Below are 20,636 nucleotides of genomic sequence, written 5' to 3'. Positions count from 1 at the left end.
ACACAGTAATACTTTAGTAGGAGCATTCAATTGTGCAGTACATCCTAAAAATATGAAAAGGATGGGATTTTCACCTAAATATTCTTTTTCTCTTTCTCCTCCCAGATCGTAAACCTTATAGAAGAAACTGGACACTTTCATATCACAAACACAACCTTTGACTTTGACCTTTGCTCACTGGACAAAACCACAGTCCGTAAACTACAGAGTTACCTGGAAACATCTGGAACATCCTGAGGATACAGCATCTGGCTGCATCAAAAACTGTTTTTTAAATAAAACATTCAAAGTGATGCAACCAAAATGGAAAAAAATAAACCAACCCTCTTCAGCTTTATTTTTCTTTAAAGCCAGTCATCATCTCTTGATAAAGGAGAGGAAAAGTGACAAGACTCAGAGGATCGCTCTTCTCACCAAGGAAATGTTCTGGAAGAGTTAGCCTGGATAGCCTTGAAAAAAAACCACACAAAAAAACACAAAAAAACTTGTTCTTAATGAATGTGTATGGTATCATGTATCTCTCTGTGGTGTTCCAGTCCACAAGACGAATGCATGTTCAACACACTGCCTTATTACATAACTGATCTATTTATTATTGCATACATATATTCTAAAGTCATTGAGGGAATGACACTACCAGATGTTACAAGTACTCGGTTTCCCTGTATGCTCCTTTGATGCAGCACCATCACAAGCCTAGTAACCTTACTCATGTTAAAATGCCACTTATTGCTGACTTTCTCTAGTCACTTAAAACACTATAGTCTTGTTTCCACTTCTGCAGTTCCAGGAAACAAGGTACGAAGTGGGGGACCAAAAAGTGGCCCTAATATTTGTCTCCAGTCTGCCACAGTGGGTTGGACCACAGGTCCTTGGTTCTATCCATTTATTGATCTTAGACCATGGTAAAAAATGCACCAAATAGGATCCTGTGACTTGCTGTCTAGCCTTAGTCAATAAACCAGTAGGACTTGTAACAAAAAAGTGTTACTGTGTACTGTTCTGAATCCAGCATTGTTTGTCATCAACATTCTTGTGTCTGTTTTAATGTTATAATATTAGATATATATAAAAGTGAAGGTGTTCTACAGGATCACCATAAAAGGAAGAATACTGGTCCTGTTTTCTAAGGAAATGTTGTAGAAAATTCTTAATTTGGAGCTATTTATTACTGCGAGTTTCAATACTCTTCTGCTGCCAGTATGTGACATACCTTTACCATAAAAACTGTTGGCATAGTATTTTTGTTTGTTCATATAGTACATGGTCTGCTTACACTTTTTTTTTACATCTGATAAATTAAAATCCTTTCTTTGAAAAAATATCTTCGTCGTTATACAGTGACATGTTGGAAAATATATATATATATATATATGTGTGTGTGTGTATGTATATATATATATAAATAAAATGTGTGGTTATAGGTTCCAAATTTCAGTACCTGTTGAATAATCTGCTTGCGTTTCCAGAAGGATTTCTTGTCTGTGAAAACAAATGTTCTTCCATGTACACTTCCTTAAAATGAGGACTATTTCGCATACCTGTGCAATCCAGAGAATTTACAAATAGTTTAAAATCAATGATCTGTGATCTCATTATGGTGATTTAATTATGAAACAGTCACCTCTTTATGGGAAATTAAACTCTTGACCCTGATGAAAAGAGAATGCAATTAAGAAATACTTCTGGATCCGAAGGTTTGTTCAGCCTTAAGAAAACGTGTTTGCAGAGAGGCCAGTATATTTCCCATGTATGCTTATATGCCAGATGTAGTATATTCATACACAGTTGAACAACGGTAGTATCTGTATGTTTTATTGTTTCATGTACATGGTTTTGTGCAGTACAGTGAAACTAGATTCCTGCTGGGGTTATTTCTTCATATTCAAATGGGAATTATTAACACTGTTTCTTTAAGTCCAAAGAAAGTCGTATATTTTATTTTGGGGGTTTTTCAGTTTTTTAAATTTAAAATGTTGTTTAACCATACTCCCATGGAAGGTCTCTTTCAGGCTTCCAAAAGAACAAGTGTACTTTTTTCAGTAATGTTATGACTCTTATTGACGATTGGCATGAAACATACTTGAAGCGTTATGTTGTTAAGTCCACGTCTCAATGTGCAATTGTTGGGGAAAACGTCTTTAAAAATCATTTTGACATTGGGAGGATGATGATGGGAGGGTGGGGGAGGCATGTTGGGGGGGGTGGGGTTAATTTTTGTCAACATTTTATATGAAAATGTTTTGAACTCTAAAAGCAATCTCTAAAAAAGTCTTTGAACTAATAGTGCACATTCAACTTACTACCTTTTAGTTAAATCCGATACATGTGGAGTCTGGTCCATTTTGACTTTTCTAACTAAATTTTGTGGTAAAAACTCTTGAGCTTCAGGAGGGGAAGGGAACCCAAGATTTCTTCTAGCGTGAATTGAATATCCTGCTGTTTTAAATAACTGGTGAAATAAGTCATGTTACCCATAAAAATACTAGCCAACTTCTATTGTACATATGAATGGATGAGGAAGGGTAGGGAAGCCCATATAAAAGGGAGACTATTGCAATAACAATATAACTTTACCTCTGAATTTCATATAAATCCTTGATCATCCTTAAATAAAATATTAGTGCTCTACTTTGATAAGATTGGGAAATAAACAGACTGCAGCTGCATTTTGTGTGTGTTAACTGTAAAGTGAGTTTTCCACAAAATTCTGATAGAATAAGAGTCACTAAGCATTGATCTCTTTAAAAAAAAAAACAAAGTTTTACATTAGCTATTTTCATCCAATTTTGTATGCAGAAACAAAATAAATCCTTTTTCAATTAATTTCAAATAGTCATATTTCTCTTAAAAGAAAAATCATAATAACCCTACCTAAATCGACCACGTTTATGAGCATTGATCTTTGGGACCAGTTTTCACATACACTCTACCTTACAACCGCTACATTAGCTTTTAAGTGCAAGAGAATAAAAGGTTTGGGATTTCATTTAGTGCCGACCTATTAAAAAAAAATTTAACTGAATGAATTTGAATAATGGATTAAGTTGACCAGATAGAGGTTAGCAGTAAGCAATATTTTAAAACCCTCTTTTGCAGCACTAGTTGAACACTTGTTATTAGAAACCATTGTATATCATGGAAAGCACAACTTTATTCTTAAAGATTTATTTGGGCATAAGCTTTCATGGGTAAAAAACCCACTTCTTCAGATGCAGGGAAGCATGGCAAATGCCCAAATAAATGTTTGTCTATAAGGTGCCACCAAACTCCTCGTTGTTTTGGGGGATACAGACTAACACGTCTACCCCTCTGAAACTTTATTCTTGAAACTAACTAAACGTTCACCTCAGGAGTTGGATATCCAAGTGGGATAAGATTTTAACATTTTAATAGAAGTTTGGGTCCCTTGAAAACTTCAACTTCCCCTAAATTATAAAGGTGTCTTAATCCACCTTAACACAAGAGGAAACTTCTTAAAAAATAGACCTGTATTTGGTGCCACAAGTCGTGGTAAAAAATAAGTAAAATTAATTGAGAATTTGAGAATCAAAGGTAAAGCATGAAATAACTAAATTTGTGCTGTATCAGTAACAGTCTTTGAAGTGTAAGAGGTGGTTTAGTTATTTCCATCTGTGGTTATTAATTTAGGTAAAATCTATCTTTATAAATTCAAAAGTAAGGCAAACATAGTACTTGTGGTTGGAGAGATCCAACACAATATTTTATCAAGACTTCATAAGAGAAAAGATACTTAGGACAGATTTTAGTTTTCATACTGAAATTAAGTATGTGACAGGCTGTTTCAGGTCAGTGAAAAGTGTAATTATTATCTGGATTTCTTAGAAGCTACATTAGTGTTCAGACCTCTTGAAATACCTCATAAATTTCAAACCCTGTTACTTGGAGCTTGCAGAGCTGATGGGAAAGTAGTTAGAGGTCTATAGAGAAACTTGTCGTTTTTTGTTGTCATGTGCATTATCTCATCCAAGCAGTGTCTGGAGTAGAATGTTTGATTTGCTTTCATGTTATATTTCTTTGTTCCATCTGGATTACTTTTCTATCTTCCCTCACTTGCTTGCATTTTAATTGTGTGTACCGTATCTTTCAGCAGGCTCGTATTTCAGTCTGTATTTTTGTGTGTGCGTATTGGTCCATTGACTTCCACAGCTTGATGCTAAACTGGAGTCGACTTAGACTCCACTTAAAATCATGGTATTTACTCAGTCACTTGTGGCTGCTCCATCCAGTCTGTAGTTAGGGGACACTGAGAGAGTGGATTTTAAATCAGAAAGACAAAGGTGCTGCTGTCTAAAGTGTAAATATGTATTTTGGCACTCCTACTACAATAAACTGAAATAGAGGCTTATGATGGAAATGCTGACAGGCCCTTAACCATGGCAGGAGCTACCAAGCACTATAAAAATAAATAATGTAAAACTTATCCTAAAGATTCACAAGTACAAGACAGATGTTTTTCTGAACCTCAACAGTTTCCCTAATTGTTAAACAGTATATATTGTATTTCATGAAGGTTCTTACTCTGTTTTAACAATAATTCCTTAGCACAGACTGTTCATGGGTGCCCATTTCCCAGTGCTGGATAGTGTACCTGGAAAATTTACTCTTGGGCATGAAAGGATTAAGAAATTCTAGTGGATGATGGGACTACAACTCCTATTTCTGAAGCGTTTTTGTGTGTGCGTGTGACTTAACCAGTGCATTAGTGCAGTTAGAACAAATAAGTTTACAAGGCTGGCCCTGTGAGTGAGAGAGCAGACAAATTTACATCAAAGCACAATTATGCAAGGGCCCTGCATTTACTTGAGCAGCAAGAAGTGCCAGAGTGACTAGACAGGAAGGAGAAATATTACCACAATGAGAACAATACCCTTTCAGTTTTGATTAAAAAAAAAAAACATTAGATGGCTGAATATAATTCCTTGCATTAATGGAGAGAATACTGTTTGCTGATCAGCACTTAGATCTTGTTTAAGATAGCAGGACACAATATTCAGGGTGGAGGCTCTTCAGTGTAGTATTCGCATAACTGGGTTGTTGTTGACCCCAAGAATCTGAGGGTTAAGTGGATTGTAGTAGGGTACAAACATCCGAGTTATCGTGAAATGGATTTGAGACACTGATATCTGATTAATATTCATGGTGAGTATTATATCTAATCTATTTGCTCTTTCTACATCAGGCTGATTCATTCTGCCATAAAGCAATACCTTGGATTTTTTTTTTCAGCATGAAGACTGAGCAAAGCGAAATGTTCATCTGTGAATGCAACAGGAGATGCATTTTCATCATGATGGGGATAGTTCTAGCTGGAAATCTCCCACTCTTTGATGTCACTTCAAATGGGTCATGCATTTTCCTATGTTCCATCACCCAACCTGTGCTGTAAAGCTGGTCCTTCCATTAATATACTTTGCCCTCATCTCTTATAAGAATATGGCATAAATGATTATCTTTCATCATTACTGCTGGATGCAAACAGAATTCAAGGTCTGTGTCCAGTTCAGGAAATTGTAGGCTTGTTAAATTGTCAGTTACATGTTTCTATTAAGACCTAGAAGTAAAGCTAATCTCCACCAAAGGGGAAAGAAAGGTGTACTAAAAACATATTTTCCCCACAATTTCTCCCCTTAAACAATTTCCAAAAGTTTCTAAAGATTAGCAAAGGGAATACACACAAATAAGACAAGAAATGAAAGGTATTGAAAAGATAAAACAAATGTGTTGTACTAAAAGTCTGGCTGTGCAAGTAATAAGGTCGTAATGGTGATATTGATTTCAGAGCAAGGCAGACATTCCTGGCACATGTGGTTTGTGTATCTGAGTCTGAGTGGGTGGTCTAGAAAAAAGTGCTAAATACAGCAAGATGGCTTAGTTTTTGAGCAGTGGAGGGAGACCTTTATGGCAGGCTCAGCTAGTGTCATCCAAGGCTCTCCAGGACAAAGCAGCTTTCCGTTGGCTTTGTTTTCAGAGGCTAAGCCGTAACTTTCCTTATTCATTTAAATATTTGAGTCTCTATTCTGCACAGTATCAATGACATGGCAGGAGTTTTAGTGTTGGTTGGTTTTTTGGGTGGGTAGTTTGGGGGGGGAACTAATAACATGGAATGTAGTAATTTTTTCTATGTATTCTGTCTGATTCATTTTCTCAGTATTTTGAGTCTGTAGTGGCTCCTGTTAAAGTTGTGTTACTTTAAATGCAGCATGGGAAAAAAAACTATTTTTGTTACAGGATCACACTTTATTAGCACAATCCATTAACAAAAGCTGAATTACAATTAAACTACTTTGTAAGTATATATGATACCAGTGTGAATACCACACCAAATGCCAGTCTGCAGTGACAAGCCCAGCCTGATGATTTGTAGAGCCCTCTGCAGAATATCAGAAGTGAGGACTCCTGGATACTTTTACATATTATCTAGATGTTCTTTTTAGTAGGATATGTCATTAAAATGTGTCTTTGGTGCACAGGTTGAACTCTTTTGTAAAGCAGAAGGTTGGTCTTGTGCTTGAGGCACTGGATTGCTACTCATGAGATCTAGATCAGTGGTTCTCAAACTTTTGTATTGGTGACCCCTTTCAAACAGCAAGCCTATGAGTGTGACCCCCCCCCTTATAAATTAAAACCCCTTTTTTATATATATTTCACACTATAAATGATGGACGTGAAACGGGGTTTGGGGTGGAGGCTGACAACTCGTGACCCCACCCCCCAAGTAATAACTTTGCAACCCCTTGAGGGGTCATGACCCCCAGTTTGAAAACCCCTGATCTAGATTCGAGTAATTCTCTGCACGGATTCCACTCTTGGTGCCAATGTGCATGACATTGGAGTCTTTTGAATAACATGTCTGCAGGGGGCTACATCTGCCCCGACCACCCTCTTGGTGTCAAGGATATAAGGGTCACAACCCACACTTAGTTCCCTTTTGCCACGCATTGTTGCAGGACTGAACCTGGTGTTGTCCTTTCTCCCAGCAAGTTCGCTGATACGCTTCTATAGTTAGGATTCGTTATTGTTAATAGTTAATGTCTTCATTAGATGCATTTTCTTTGTCCATTACCACATGGAAAATAATTGTCTGAACTTACTCAGAATAGTGATACGTTTTTGCTTCCCCACGTACAAACCTCATCACCCCCTCCTATCATACAAGAACTTTCAATGGCAAACCCTAAATCGCTAGGGTTCAAGATCTGCCCCTCTTGGAATGCCGTAGATGGTAAACAATAGCCTCACTTGATGCCTGCTGTGCTTGGGGAGGAGCAGCATTCAATTTGCAACTCTTTCTCCAAAAGGAGTCAAAAAACAAGGGAGGCAGAATTTAAGCTGTTTCTCCTGGAGATGGCCATGCAACCCTTATTGGCCCTTGCCAAGCCCTCCAAGATGCTCCAGGTATCAGGCCCATTCCACGTATCAAGTGCTCCGGTGAGCTAAGACACCACACTGAGCTCCCAGGTGACATCTCACAAGCCTCACTCATCACCCATCTTAGTGATGCCCTCAGAAGGGGGCCACAAAAGGAACACTGCTGTACTCCAAGGACCCAGGGATGGAAAGGCTCTCCTAAACTTCACTCTTCTAAAAGCCTGAAGATGGAGTTTCACCATAGTGTCCTGCACCAAAACCCAAACCAGCACTAACAGTCTCTCTCCCACCAAGGACCATGTGGTCTTTGGGATCAACAGTAAGACACCAAAGCCATTGGCACAGAGTTTCTTGGCACCCTCCACCTCTGCATTAGGAGTTTTGATACCAACTACCTCAGCAGCAAGAACCAGCACTTTGGTACTCTTTGGTACTGAACAAGACTGCACTCCAAGGTAGTTTGAAGGCTCGTAAGATTGGCCACTCATGCATTACATGGTGTCCAGAGACCTTTCACTGGGGCCAATACTGTCCTCACCTCTCACTGAGGCGCTATGGAAGGTCATTATCAAACCACCTGCAGCACTGATGCCACAGCAACACAGGCCTGACAGAACTGTCCCTGTGCTGGAAGAAATGTATTCATTTTCCTCCTCAGAAGGACAAAGCAGAGTTTCCTTCCTGGAATGTGCCACTTCACCTCCATGGGTGGCACAGTGGGAGTGTGGCAGAGAGTCAAGGGATGAATCCTTGAGGGATACCAGAAGACCACCAGGGAATCCCCCACATAGTACTCAGCTATATGTTTTGTCTCCACACTACCCCTATCAGCTGTGACTGTACTGGTCCCACTGGGGGGTGGATCCATATGTAAGGAAACCTACATCTTTGACAGCATCTCTAGTCAGATTCCCACCCAAGACAGAGCTTCATCCATCTCAATCTCTGTCTTGTCCCAATCTCAAGTTTTGGAGGAATACAATGGTGACTATCACTCTTCTGATCAACAGCATCATCTACCTTTCTCACAAGTGCTTACAGACAACACCACAGTGATGCATTACACCAACAGGCGCACAGGAGAGCCAGGTCCTCCCCACTCTGCCAGAAAGCTATCTCTGGGATTGGTGTATCTGTTATCGGATCACATTGGTGGCCCTTCCTCTTCCAGGAATGCAGAATAGTTGGTGGACCAGCTCAGCAAAGACTTAATTGAGACTCCACGGATGGTCCCTCAAGACCACATTCTTTCACAGCATCTTTCACAGATGTGGGTTTCCACAAGTGGACCTGTTTGTGACATGCCACTGCAACTGCCAGAGCTTTTGTTCCAAAGGAGACATGAACCCAAGCTTTAACAGATGCCTTTTTCTTTCTATGGACTCCAGTTCTGATGATTGCCTTTCCTGTGATACCTAGTGTGCTGAGGAAACTGAAGCAAGGCATTGACTGCATCATCTTTGGGGCAGACATTTAGCTACAAAGCAGAAAAACATTTGAGTAGACTGACGTACAAGGCCAAATGGAAGAGGTTTTCTGTCCGGGCAGTCCAATAACTCCTCTCACCATTGACAGCTCCAGTTTTTGCAATATTGGACTATTTACTTTCCCTGAAGCAATCAGGATTGTCCCTAAAATCAATGAGCTTCCGGCAGTAATCTCTGCTAGTCATCCTTCCATCCAAGGCCATTCAGTCTGTTCATGTCTCAGGATGGAGGATAGAGTCATTGCAAGACCTCATCCAAAGTTTCTATCCAAGGTAGTCTCCAACATTCACAATCAGTCACTTCACCTCCTAGTTTTCTTCCCTAATCCACATTTTATCCTGGCTGAAATAAAACTTCACATTCAACGTATCATGAAAGCATTGTCTTTTTTAATTAACTAGGACCAAGCCATTCAGGTGAAGCCTAGACTCCTTGTGACAATTTGGCTAAGATCCCTCTGGACACATTAGGGCTCATTCCACTAGGGTTCAAGTGGTCTAGGTAGCCTGTCTGAGTAGCATTCCCACATCAAAGAGATGTAGAGCAGCAACATGGAGCTCAATCTGTACATTTACTGCTTGCTATTCCATGATTCAAAAGCCAATGCTAGTTTTGGTAGGGCAGTCCTGCAATCTCTATTCAAGTAGAACTCCTATAGCCCTCCTCCAAGCAAATGGACAATTGCTTGTTAGTCAGCTAGAATAGAATCTATATGGGAAATTATTCAAAGAAGGGCTGGTTACCTACCCTACATCTACACAGCTTCCCCAACCCACTCTCAGTCCCTGCTAGTCAGACCCCTGTTCTTATGGGATTCTTGTTGAAGGAATGCCTTTTCTTTGATATCTGTGATACCTAGCGTGCTGAGGAAACACACTAGTGTGGATTGCAACTACCCCACCTCCATACCCTCTTCTATGGGAAGTGAGAGGGCAGCCAGGACACAGGTATGGCCCTGGCTCAGCCTGCTACTCAAAAGAATCCAATCTCACATACAATATGGTGTATGCACTGCAAGGGTGAAATCTGTGTGGACAACGCATCCTGAAGAATCACATTGACCACAGGGATAGTAAACATTTTTTCTTAGGTCTGCCACAGACTTCCTGTGTGACCTTGGACAATAATTTTAACCTCTGCTGCCTCAGTTCCCCATCTGTAATGTGAGAATAGTATTACTTTCTCCCTTCCTTTGTCACTCTTGTCTATTTGGAATGTAAGCTGTTCAGGGAAGGAATTGTCACTGTGTATTTACCACATCTCGCACAAAGGGGCTCAAATGTCTGTTCGGGCATTTAAAGGCATGTGCTCATGAGGATTTCCTAAAAGAACTAAAAAAGTAGACCTCTTTCTAATTGCATGCACGAGATTATAAATGTCTGATTTTCAAAACAAAAAATATGATCATGTTCTTGAAAGGTGCTGGGTTGACAAGACTGAAATACTCTATGAACAGCACAGACCTGGAACCAATATTGACAGCACAAGCTTCTAAAAACGGGCTTAACCTGGTTTTGGAGGGATCATGTCATCCAGCGAGAGAAAAACTTACTCTCCATAGTTTATTCAGACGTGTCCTCACCACTGAGAGTGTCAACAAGGGGCCAGTCGGTGGAAGTGATTTTTGTGATGTAGATACTTGCCTTTTAGGAAGTGTAAATAGTATATTCTCCATCACTTGTAGCCTTTAAATCGAGGATGGATGCCTTTTTAAAAAATAGGCTCCAGCTCAACTGCAAGTTGGTCTAAATGCAGGAATTACAGGGTGGAATGATATAACCCCTGTTATAGAATCATAGATGTGTAGAACTATAAGGGACCTAGAGAAGTTATCTAGTCCAGTCCCTTGTACTCAAGGCAGGACTACGTAATAACTAGACTATTCCTGATAGGTGTGTCTCTAACCTGTTCTTAAAAACCTCCAATCACGGAGATTCCACAACCTCCCTAGGCAATTTATTCCAGTGCTTAATTACCCTGGCAGGAAGTTCTTCCTAATGTCCAATCTAAACCTCCTTTGCTTCTTGTCCTATCCTGAGAGGTTAACAAGAACAATTTTTCTCCCTCCTCCTTGTAACAACTTTTTATGTACTTGAAAACTGTTATCATGTCACCACCTCAGCTACCACCATTCTCTTCTCCAGACTAAACAAACCCAGGTTTTTTCAATCTTCCCTCATAGGTTATGTTTTCTAGACCTCTAATCATTTTTGTTGCTCTCTTCTGGACTTTCTCCAGTTTGTCCATGTCTTTCCTGAAATGTGACATCCAGAACTGGACATAATACTCGAGTTGAGGCCTTATCAGTGTGGAGTAGAGCAGAAGAATTACTTCTCATGTCTTGCTTACAACACTCCTGCTAATACATCCCAGAATGATGTTCACTTTTGGGGGGGCAACAGTGTTACACTCTTGGCTCATATTTAGCTTGCAATCCGCTGTGACCTCCCAGATCCCTTTCAGCAGTACTCCTTCCTAGGCAGTCATTTCCCATTTTGTATGTGTGCAGTGGATTGTTCCTTCTTAAGTGGAGTATTTTGCATTTGTCCTTATTGAATTTCATCCTATTTACTTCAGACCATTTTTCCAGTTTGTCCAGCTCATTTTGAGTTTTAATCCTATCCTCCAAAGCACTTGCGATCCCTCCGAGCTTGGTATCGTCTGCAAACTTTATAAGTGTACTTTCTTTGCATTATCTAAATCATTGATGAAGATATTGAACAGAACCAGACCCAAAACTGATTCCTGTGGGACCCAACTCAATATCTGGAGATCAGACTAAATGATCATAATGAAGCGGTGGATTAAAACCACCATCTCACTTCATATTGACATTCAAATTGCCATCAAAAGGTAATAACTTCCAGTCAATGCATCATACCAGTTACTTGCAGGTGAGAGGCTCTGAGCAATCTAGTCCCAATGTCTTTTATTTTATAGAACTACTGATATGAGTAAGACTTGATGCTTTGTAATCTAGAGTTATGTAAAATGTATCCTCTAATCCTTTACTTATTTTTTCTCTATATGAGGGTCTGTTAAGTATAGAAATATGAAGTAAATTCCTATTAATTCAAATAACTTGAGTCTTCCCAGTGGTTTAACAGAAGAATGTTCTTTTTTTAACTATATAAATACTACTGAAATTTCAGATGCCTCAAGTGAGATTGGGGTCTCATTCTGCTAGCCACCATATGATATGTTTTTAAGAGAACGCCCTTGCTCAAAGGAACTTGCAAAGAATTCATTTAGAATTATTTTTGTATCAGTTTTCACTGCACAGGTTGTGAGGGAGATTCCCCCCACACCTGAGTCATTCTCTTTAGGTGACAAATTTGAGGAACTATCCTAGACTGAGGTGTCCATAGAGGACATTTTGGAACAAATTGATAAATCAAACAGTAGTAAGTCACCAGGACCAGATGGTATTCATCCAAGAGCTATGAAGGAACTCAAATATGAAATTGTAGAACTACTAACTGCGGTATGTAACTTATCACTTAAATCAGCTTCTGTACCCGATGGATGGAGGATAGCTAATGGAACACTTATTTTTAAAAAAGACTCCAGAGGCAATTCTGGCAATTACAGGCCCGTAAACCTAACTTCAGTACCAGGCAAATTGGTTGAAACCATAGTAAAGAACAGAATTAACAGATACATAGATGAACATGATTTGTTGGGTAGGAGTCAACACAGCTTTTGGAAAGGGAAACCAATCCTGACCAATCTATTAGAATTCTTTGAAGGGGTCAACAAACATGAGGACAAGGGTGATCCACTGGATTTAATGTACTTAGACTTTCAGAAAGCCTTTGACAAGGTCCCACACAAAAGGCTCTTAAGCAAAGTAGGTAGGCATGGGATAAGGGGGAAGGACCTCTCCTGGATCAGTAACTGGTTAAAAGATAGGAAACAACAGGTAGGAATAAATGGTCAGTTTTTACAGTGGAGAGAGGTAAGTATCCGTACTGGGGGGGCTGCAAGGATCTGTACTGGGACCAGTGCTGTTCAACATATTCATAAAGTGATCTGAAAAAAGTGGTAAACAATGTGGTGGCAAAGTTTACAGACAATACTGAATTACTCAAGATAACTATTAAGTGCAACGCAGACTCCAAAGAGTCACCAAAGGATCTCACAAAAATGGGTGACTGAGCAATAAAATGGCAGATGAAATTCAATGTTGATAAATGCGAAGTAATATACATTGAAAAACATAATCCCAACTATACATACAAAATGATAGGTTCTAAATGAGCTGTTACCACTCAAAGAGATCTTGGAGTGACTGTAAATAGTTCTCTGAAAACATCTGCTCCATGTGCAATGGCATTCAAAAAAAGCTAACAGTGTTAGAAACCATTAGAAAAGGGATAGCTAATACAGTAAATGTCATTGTGCTGCTATATAAATCCATGGTACATCCACACTGGGAATTCTGTGTGTAGTTCTGGTTGCCCCATCAAATATATATATATATTAGAATTGGAAAAAAACAGAATGGCAACAAAGATGGTTAAGGGTATGGAATAGCTTCCATATGAGAAAAGATTAATAAAGTTGTGACTGTTCAAACTGGAAAAGAGATAACTGAGATCTATAAATCAGCTGTAAAGATGTGATCTGTTTTTGTTTCATAGGCAATATGTGAGTTCTAAAAACGCTATTACATGGTGGGAAATCAGCAGGTCTACCTAATCAAACTGTACTGTAGTTCTGAAAACAAATAGATCAAATGATCAAGAAGGAATCGAATACTCTTCTCTTTTAATGAGTCTCCATTAGTTCATGATTCTTAGACTAGACAGGCAAGATCAGATTCCAGACAGTGTAATGCCATCACAAACATTACCCTGAAGTGTTAATATAAAAACACAATAATTACAAGGATCTGCTATGTAAATGTTTAACACCAGTAATTTTTGATATGTCAAAAGTTGAAGGGGTGGTAGTTATCTTGGTATAAAGAAGTTCATTTTATCTTTCCTGCAATCTTCTATCTCGTGTGGCTATTACCAAGAGGAGTACTTTTTGTAACCTCCTTCCATTTGTGTTTTTACCTTAAATTTGCTATGATGCCAAGGAATTGAGTAGGAGACCCAGCTAGAGCTCTGACTATGGGTTCTCTAATATGGGGGACCTGGAAATATCATTGTTACTCTGAGCTTTCATTTAAGGGGAAAAAAATGCTTAGCAAATGTATCATAGAATATCAGGGTTGGAAGGGACCTCAGGAGGTCATCTAGTCCAACCCCCTGCTCAAAGCAGAACCAACCCCCAACTAAATTATCCCAGCCAGGGCTTTGTCAAGCCTCACCTTAAAAACCTCAAAGAAAGGAGATTCTACCACCTCCCTAGATAATGCATTCCAGTGCTTCATCACCCTTCTAGTGAAGAAGTTTTTCTAACATCCAACCTAAACCTCCCTCACTGCAACTGGAGACCATTCCTCCTTGTTCCGTCATGTGCTACCACTGAGAACAGTCTAGATCCATCTCTTTGGAATGCCCTTTCAGGTAGTTGAAAGCAGCTATCAAATCCCCCCTCATTCTTCTCTTCTGCAGACTAAATAATCCCAGTTCCCCCAGCCTCTCCTCATAAATCATGCGCTCCAGTCTGCTAATCATTTTTGTTGCCCTCCGCTGGATGCTTTCCAATTTTTCCACATCCTTCTTGTAGTGTGGGGCCGAAAACTGGACACAGTACTCCAGATGAGGCCTCATCAATGTCGAATAGAGGGGAACGATCACGTCCCTCTATCTGCTGGCAATGGTCCTACTTATACAGCCCAAAATGCCGTTAGCCTTCTTGGCAACAAGGGCACACTGTTGACTCATATCCAGCGACTCGTCCACTGTAACCCCTAGGTCCTTTTCTGCAGAACTGCTGCCTAGCCATTCGGTCCCTAGTCTGTAGCAGTACATGAGATTCTTCCATCCTGAGTATAGGACTTTGCACTTGTCCTTGTTGAATCTCATCAGATTTCTTTTGGTTCAATCCTCTAATTTGTCTAGGTCCCTCTGTATCCTAGCCCTACCCTCCAGTGCATCTACCATTTCTCCCAGTTTAGTGTCATCTGCAAACTTGCTGAGGGTGCAATCCACACCATCCTACAGATCATTAATGAAGATATTGAACAAAACGGGCCCCAGGACTGACCTTTGGGGCACTCCACTTGACACCAGCTGCCAACTAAACGTGGAGCCATTGATCACTACCTGTTGAGCCCGGCGATCTAGCCAGCTTTCTATCCATCTTGAAAATGTAAATGAATTGATACATTGGAAAATGTGTTTTTCAAGGGGTTATTTCTTCCCAAAGATTATGGGTCACTCATTTCCTTGCAACCAGCCTGGACTGACCTTTTAGGCACTGTGAAATCCAAGGCAACAGGTACTATAATTTTGCGAGGACCCCAGACTAGTTTGAAGTTGTGGTGACCATCCAGGCTATCACTGATGGTAGATGAGGAGTTGCCTTCTAGCCAGTTACTTGCCCAAGTTGCTGAACCTTTTGAGCAGACAGTGTGAGCACTGATAACAAGTAGACACTCAATAATGTGACAGGGTTTCTCAACCTGTGGGTTGGGACCCAAAATTGTGTCGTCAGAATGTTTCAAAGGGTCATGTGGCAGCTCTTGTGACTCCTGTCCCATGGGGCTGGCTGGGCTCTCCTCCCTGCCCCAGGCACTGCAAACCCGGGGTCCCACCACCACTCAGGTTTGGCCCAGCCAAATTTGAGTGAGTAGCACTGCAACCCCAAGAGCCAGGTCACAACTCCATTCACACACATTTGGTCCATTCGGGGGGGGCGGGGCCAAACCTGAGTGGTGCTGGAATCCCAGAGGTTGCAATGTTCGGAGCAGAAAGTCAAGCCCAACCAGCCTCACAGCACAGGAGCTGCAGGAGTCGCCACTATGGAGTGAGTGCCAGGCAGGACCCAATTTCCCCACCCTGGAGGGCAGGATCCACCCGAAACCATCCCAGGGCCTCTACCCACAGATTATTTACTGGGTTGCAACAGGCCATAAATACTTAAATATAGGTCCCAAGCTAAAAAGGTTGAGAACAACTGCTCTAGTGGACTGGGAGAAGGATTTCTGGATCACGGTCCTATCTCTGAAGTGACTCAGTCAAGTCACTTAACCTCACTGTTTCATTTCACCAGCTGTAAAATGGGAATATTTCCTTAGCTTATAGGAGATGTGTGCAGGTTATTTAGTGACCTAGATAAGTGCTAACACAGAACCCTACAGTGTTTGTGGTGCTCACAGTTTCACCTTATTTGATCAATTATCCCTTGCAAAATTCTTTTTAACGTTGGTAACTTTCTACAGTCCCCTACGTAAGCAGCTGATTACACACTGACGAATACACTGCTGATAAAGTTCACTGCAGGGGCCTGATAGGGGTGCACTTACCCTTGGAGCACCCCTTTGCGTCAGGGGCAACATCACCATTATCCTTGGCTCTGGCACCTCCTGCTGGCTGTTGGCAGTTCATGGGGTCTTCTGTGGCTCAGCCCTCTGACCAAATCACACACAGATTTAAACCGCTTTGGGGGTTTACAGAAGGTCCAACTGAAAATTCATAAAACATCCCAACTCAAAAGATCCTTCAGTTCCCCTATCGTGGACTACTCCTCAGCCTGTCCTTTGGGTCAGCCCCACCCTGGGCTCAATATTCTTTACACTGGGCTTGCATGGCCCTTCCTCAGGGGCTGGCAGGGGAGCGCAGGTCTATCTCCTACTCTGTGTTCCAGCTCAGGGACCCCATATTAAGCTGCTAGGTCTACTCTTTCAGAAACGCTGAGGTTTCCCTGGGCCATTTACTACTTCTAAGCCCTCTTGTGCTGCTTCCCCACAGCTTTTGCTTAACACAGCCTTGTAGGCCTCTGGCTTTTTCCTGGGATCCTCTCAGCTTCTCCTTTCTCTGCTGGACTAATAACTCTTCTGCCCGTTTGGACTCCAATGAAGTGAGTTTACTTGACCCTACCTCAAGGCCTCTCCAACAGGAACCTAACCTGATCCTGCCGAGTTCTTCCTCTATTGCTTCTTGTCTTAGCAGGTTTTCCCTCACTTCCTCCCTTTCCCAGAGACTCTGACAGCTCCCTAGTGATCTCCCCAAACCTTGTAGGCCCTAGCTCAGGGCTTTCCCTACAGAAGCCTATGCTGTACGCTGTGGGTCCCCCTTCCTGACTTCCTGCCAGTTTAAACCTTATCTCAAGACTCCCTCTCTGTAGGAGAGTCCTGACGCTTCTCATGGAGAGGGAACTTCCCTACCTCTTGGGATTTCTACAGTCAGCTGAGCTCCCTCAGCTCCTTATGTGTATGTCTACCCTGCATCTGGGAGTACACCTCCGAGCCCAGATTGACAGATTTGTGCAGTGGGGCTTGTACTAGTGTGCTAAAAATAGCTGTGTAGATATTGTGGTGTGGGCTGGAGATAGAGCTCTCAAACCTGGGGGTGAGGATGGAGGTGGGTTTTTGGTTTTTTTCCCCTTCTAGCTGGTGATGGGAGTCATCCCATCACAAAGGGGCAATCTCTAAGACAGACGTACTCTCACTTCTTGTTTATTCTAGGCGTTCAAATGTTCAGGATATTCTACATCAATGTGAAATCTGTTATACCTTTGCAGAGAAAAAAGCCAAACCTGCCAAGAACCTGCACAAGATGACGTTCTAATATGAAGTTAACTAGTATATTAAAGGAACTGCCTCTGACAAAAGCGTTTATCCCAGAACATGCGTGGAATGGGAGAGATCATTTTTACTGTGTTCCACACTATGCAAAACCTCAAAAATATCTTCTGAAGTGGGGGGAGAGCTTTTGAAAGATGGTCATATCTGCAGAAGGAAATGGAAAGATGACATTATTGGTAAGCATTATTGCACTTATCAGTGAATCAATTACTAACTCAAACTGACTTTTCATGCTTTTATAACAAAGTGAAAGTCCTTTTGTATAAAGCCTTGACTGGACCAAAGAATTTGACAGTGAAACTACTGGACCTAACTCTCTGGGCCAAAGTTAATGGAAATTGTGATGATGAAAGCCCTAAAGAAACTCATGAGGATTTAGATGCGTGACCTGTGACACACGATGTTAGAACTCTACCTGTCATTGAGGCTGAAGTGTGGATGCAGACGTTGAAAACCAAGGAAGAGCTAATTGATATTACTACTGTTAGTTATGGGAAATTAGTTATGGATAGAAAGTTGCCTGTCTAAACATGGATTTAGATTTATTTTATAAACGGAAGAGTAAAAAAGAGACAGTAGGTATTAAAAATGATGTGTACCAGTATATAGATGAAAAATTGAGTCAATTTTGTCAAACATATACAGATGGGTCAAAAAAAGAAAACTGAGTAAGAGTAGGGATGACATACTTTATACCAAAATTTGGAATTAATATATCTAAAATAATATCCCATGTTGTAGCTGTCATGACAGCGGAACTAGTAGCAATTATGCTAGCATTAAATTGGACCTCAGATATATGCCGAGCGGCAGCCATTTCCTCCACATTCAATCTCAGCCTTTATGGCAGTTCAGAAAGGGTGTCTTTGTATGTAGAAGTGATTTAACCAATGAAATTTTATTTCTAATAATAGAGTTAGCACAGAGGGGGATACATGTAACATTTTGGCATAACAGGGAATGAAATGGGAGACAAAGCAGTTAAAAACACGGTAAGAAATGGAAGGATTGATGTGGAAGTACCCCTGAGTAAACAGGAATTCAAAAGCTAGTACAGAAACATTTAAAAGAGGAATGGCAAAAAAATTGGACTAACGAAAAAAAGGAAGATTTATTTTATTTTTTTTTAAATTTTGTCCTTGAGTTGAGGATAACAGGGCCTGAAGTGATTGTGCTTAGAGTACTTACTGGCCATTGTGACTTAAACAAAAGTCTATTTTGAATAAATAAACACACAGAGGGACTATATTCATGCGGTAAGGTAGAAGAAACAATAGATCGCTCTTTATGGGTATGTAAGGGATTTGATAAAGAAAGGGGAAATCTAGGAATTCAAACATCTTAAGGTAACAAAAGTTACATTGTATTATTTAGTAAAAATAATGGGGGAAATGGGTAGTATTATCTGAAGAATAAAGAGCAGAGTGAGAGAATATAAACTGCTAAGTATTTAGGAATTATATTTGGTGGTAGCAATAGACTATTCAGTTAAGTCTCCTTCGTCATTTAAAAGAAAAAAGAATTGGCAGAACTCTGGGAGGGTTTTTTTGTTTGTTTGTTTTTTCTCTTTTAATGTCTTTTTATTGATATATTTATATGGTGTAACAGGTTCGGGCCAGATGGCTTCAGGAAAGTGATCCTATTGGGATCCAGGAAGTGCTAAAGGACCCTCCCCCGCCCAGCCTAAGACGGGGATCCACAGGACCTGGAAACCAAATGAGTACAGGGGACAACTAATGAAATAACACGGACAGGAGTGTGGTCAAAGAGTCAAATGAAGGGAAGCAGACGGGGACACTGAGCAGAGAACCCCGGACAGCACCCACTGCTCCTCAAGTTGACAGGCAGGGAGCTCATGCAATCCGCAATTAGCTTGTGGGCTCTACAGCTGTCAATTATTAACAATTGCAACAGCCTCATAGGCCATACCAGCAAGATTCTTCATGTCTCCTGACTAGGTGAAAGAAGCTTAAATGCTGTGCTTTGGTTTGATTTTTTGTTCTGGTTCTTCAATAGCATTTCATTTAAGAAAAACTGTAACTTGGATTTGAACTTTAATGGCATATAGGTGTTGACTGAATGTTCTGGATGAGAGAGCCTCTAAAAACAAGTGGAGCTAATTGGCCTTGACATGCTCAAATTCATAAAATAAGTGCTTAGGAGGGTCTGTGGTCTCCATTTATTTGGGTGCTACAGATAATAGATAAGACACAGAATGAACCTTCATAGCAAACATGCTTGGGGAAAGTTACTCACTGTTACACCTAATGGAAACATGGAACTTCATATTGTCCCTACAGTCCCTGTAAATCATATACTCAGCCACCTGGTGTCAGAGACGAAGAACAACTGTGGAACTGTGCAGAAATAACTACCTTAAACTCAGGACTTAGCAGGTAAATGAATGAGGCATTTTTTTAATTTAAAAGATGGGTAATTTTAAAAACTGTAGATATAGGATAAAATCCTGCAGTACTTGCCCTGAATTACTCCCAATAATTGCTATTGAAACTAATGGGCATTTTGCCTGAGTACAGGTCTTCAGAAGAGTACCCTAAACCCCAATGTGGCAAATCATGTATGGCACTTGCTTCAATCCCACTGAAGTAAATAGGACTGAAGCATGTGCTTAACAGACCAAGGTCCTGATTCAGTAAATGATTTTGGTTCTTAGATTTTTGTTTATTTTCCTAAAAGATGTTCAGTATGCCTTCAGAATAGTTATTGACTGATGTATGAGCAGTCCAATGCAGGAAACTACACAAATATTGTTTTAATGTGCATTTCTGGATGTAGAGAATGTTTGTGTCCAAGGAAAAGAATAACTACGAATCATACCAGTGTAGATTCTGTGTACATTGATTGCAACCTGGCTAATGATGTGGGCTTAAAACAAAAATAACTTGGCTGATATAACTTTGAACATGCTCTGGGAAGATGATCCTCTTTTCTGGACAAATCATTGGGGTACAGTTTTCAAGTGCCACTCTCAGGCCTTGGGCAAGCAATTAAAGGGAGAGTTGACTTTGACAGTCTAAAAACCATTTTAATCA

General features: G+C 40.5%; 1 protein-coding gene across 1 annotated transcript in view; it reads left to right on the top strand.

The window, feature by feature from the left end:
- The window catches only part of MLLT3 (MLLT3 super elongation complex subunit), a 220,951-nt gene extending 220,714 nt beyond the window's left edge, over positions 1–237 (top strand). The window contains exon 13 of the mRNA XM_077816451.1: positions 106–237. Within this exon, the coding sequence (XP_077672577.1) occupies positions 106–237 (132 nt within the window). The remainder of the gene's footprint in view (positions 1–105) is intronic.
- Positions 238–20,636: the final 20,399 nt, after the last annotated feature.

The sequence above is a fragment of the Eretmochelys imbricata genome, chromosome 5 (assembly GCF_965152235.1).
Source record: "Eretmochelys imbricata isolate rEreImb1 chromosome 5, rEreImb1.hap1, whole genome shotgun sequence".
In the NCBI taxonomy this organism is placed as follows: domain Eukaryota; kingdom Metazoa; phylum Chordata; order Testudines; family Cheloniidae; genus Eretmochelys; species Eretmochelys imbricata.
The sequence above is the reverse complement of the archived record's forward strand: the minus strand, read 5'-3'. Positions and strand labels throughout refer to the sequence as shown.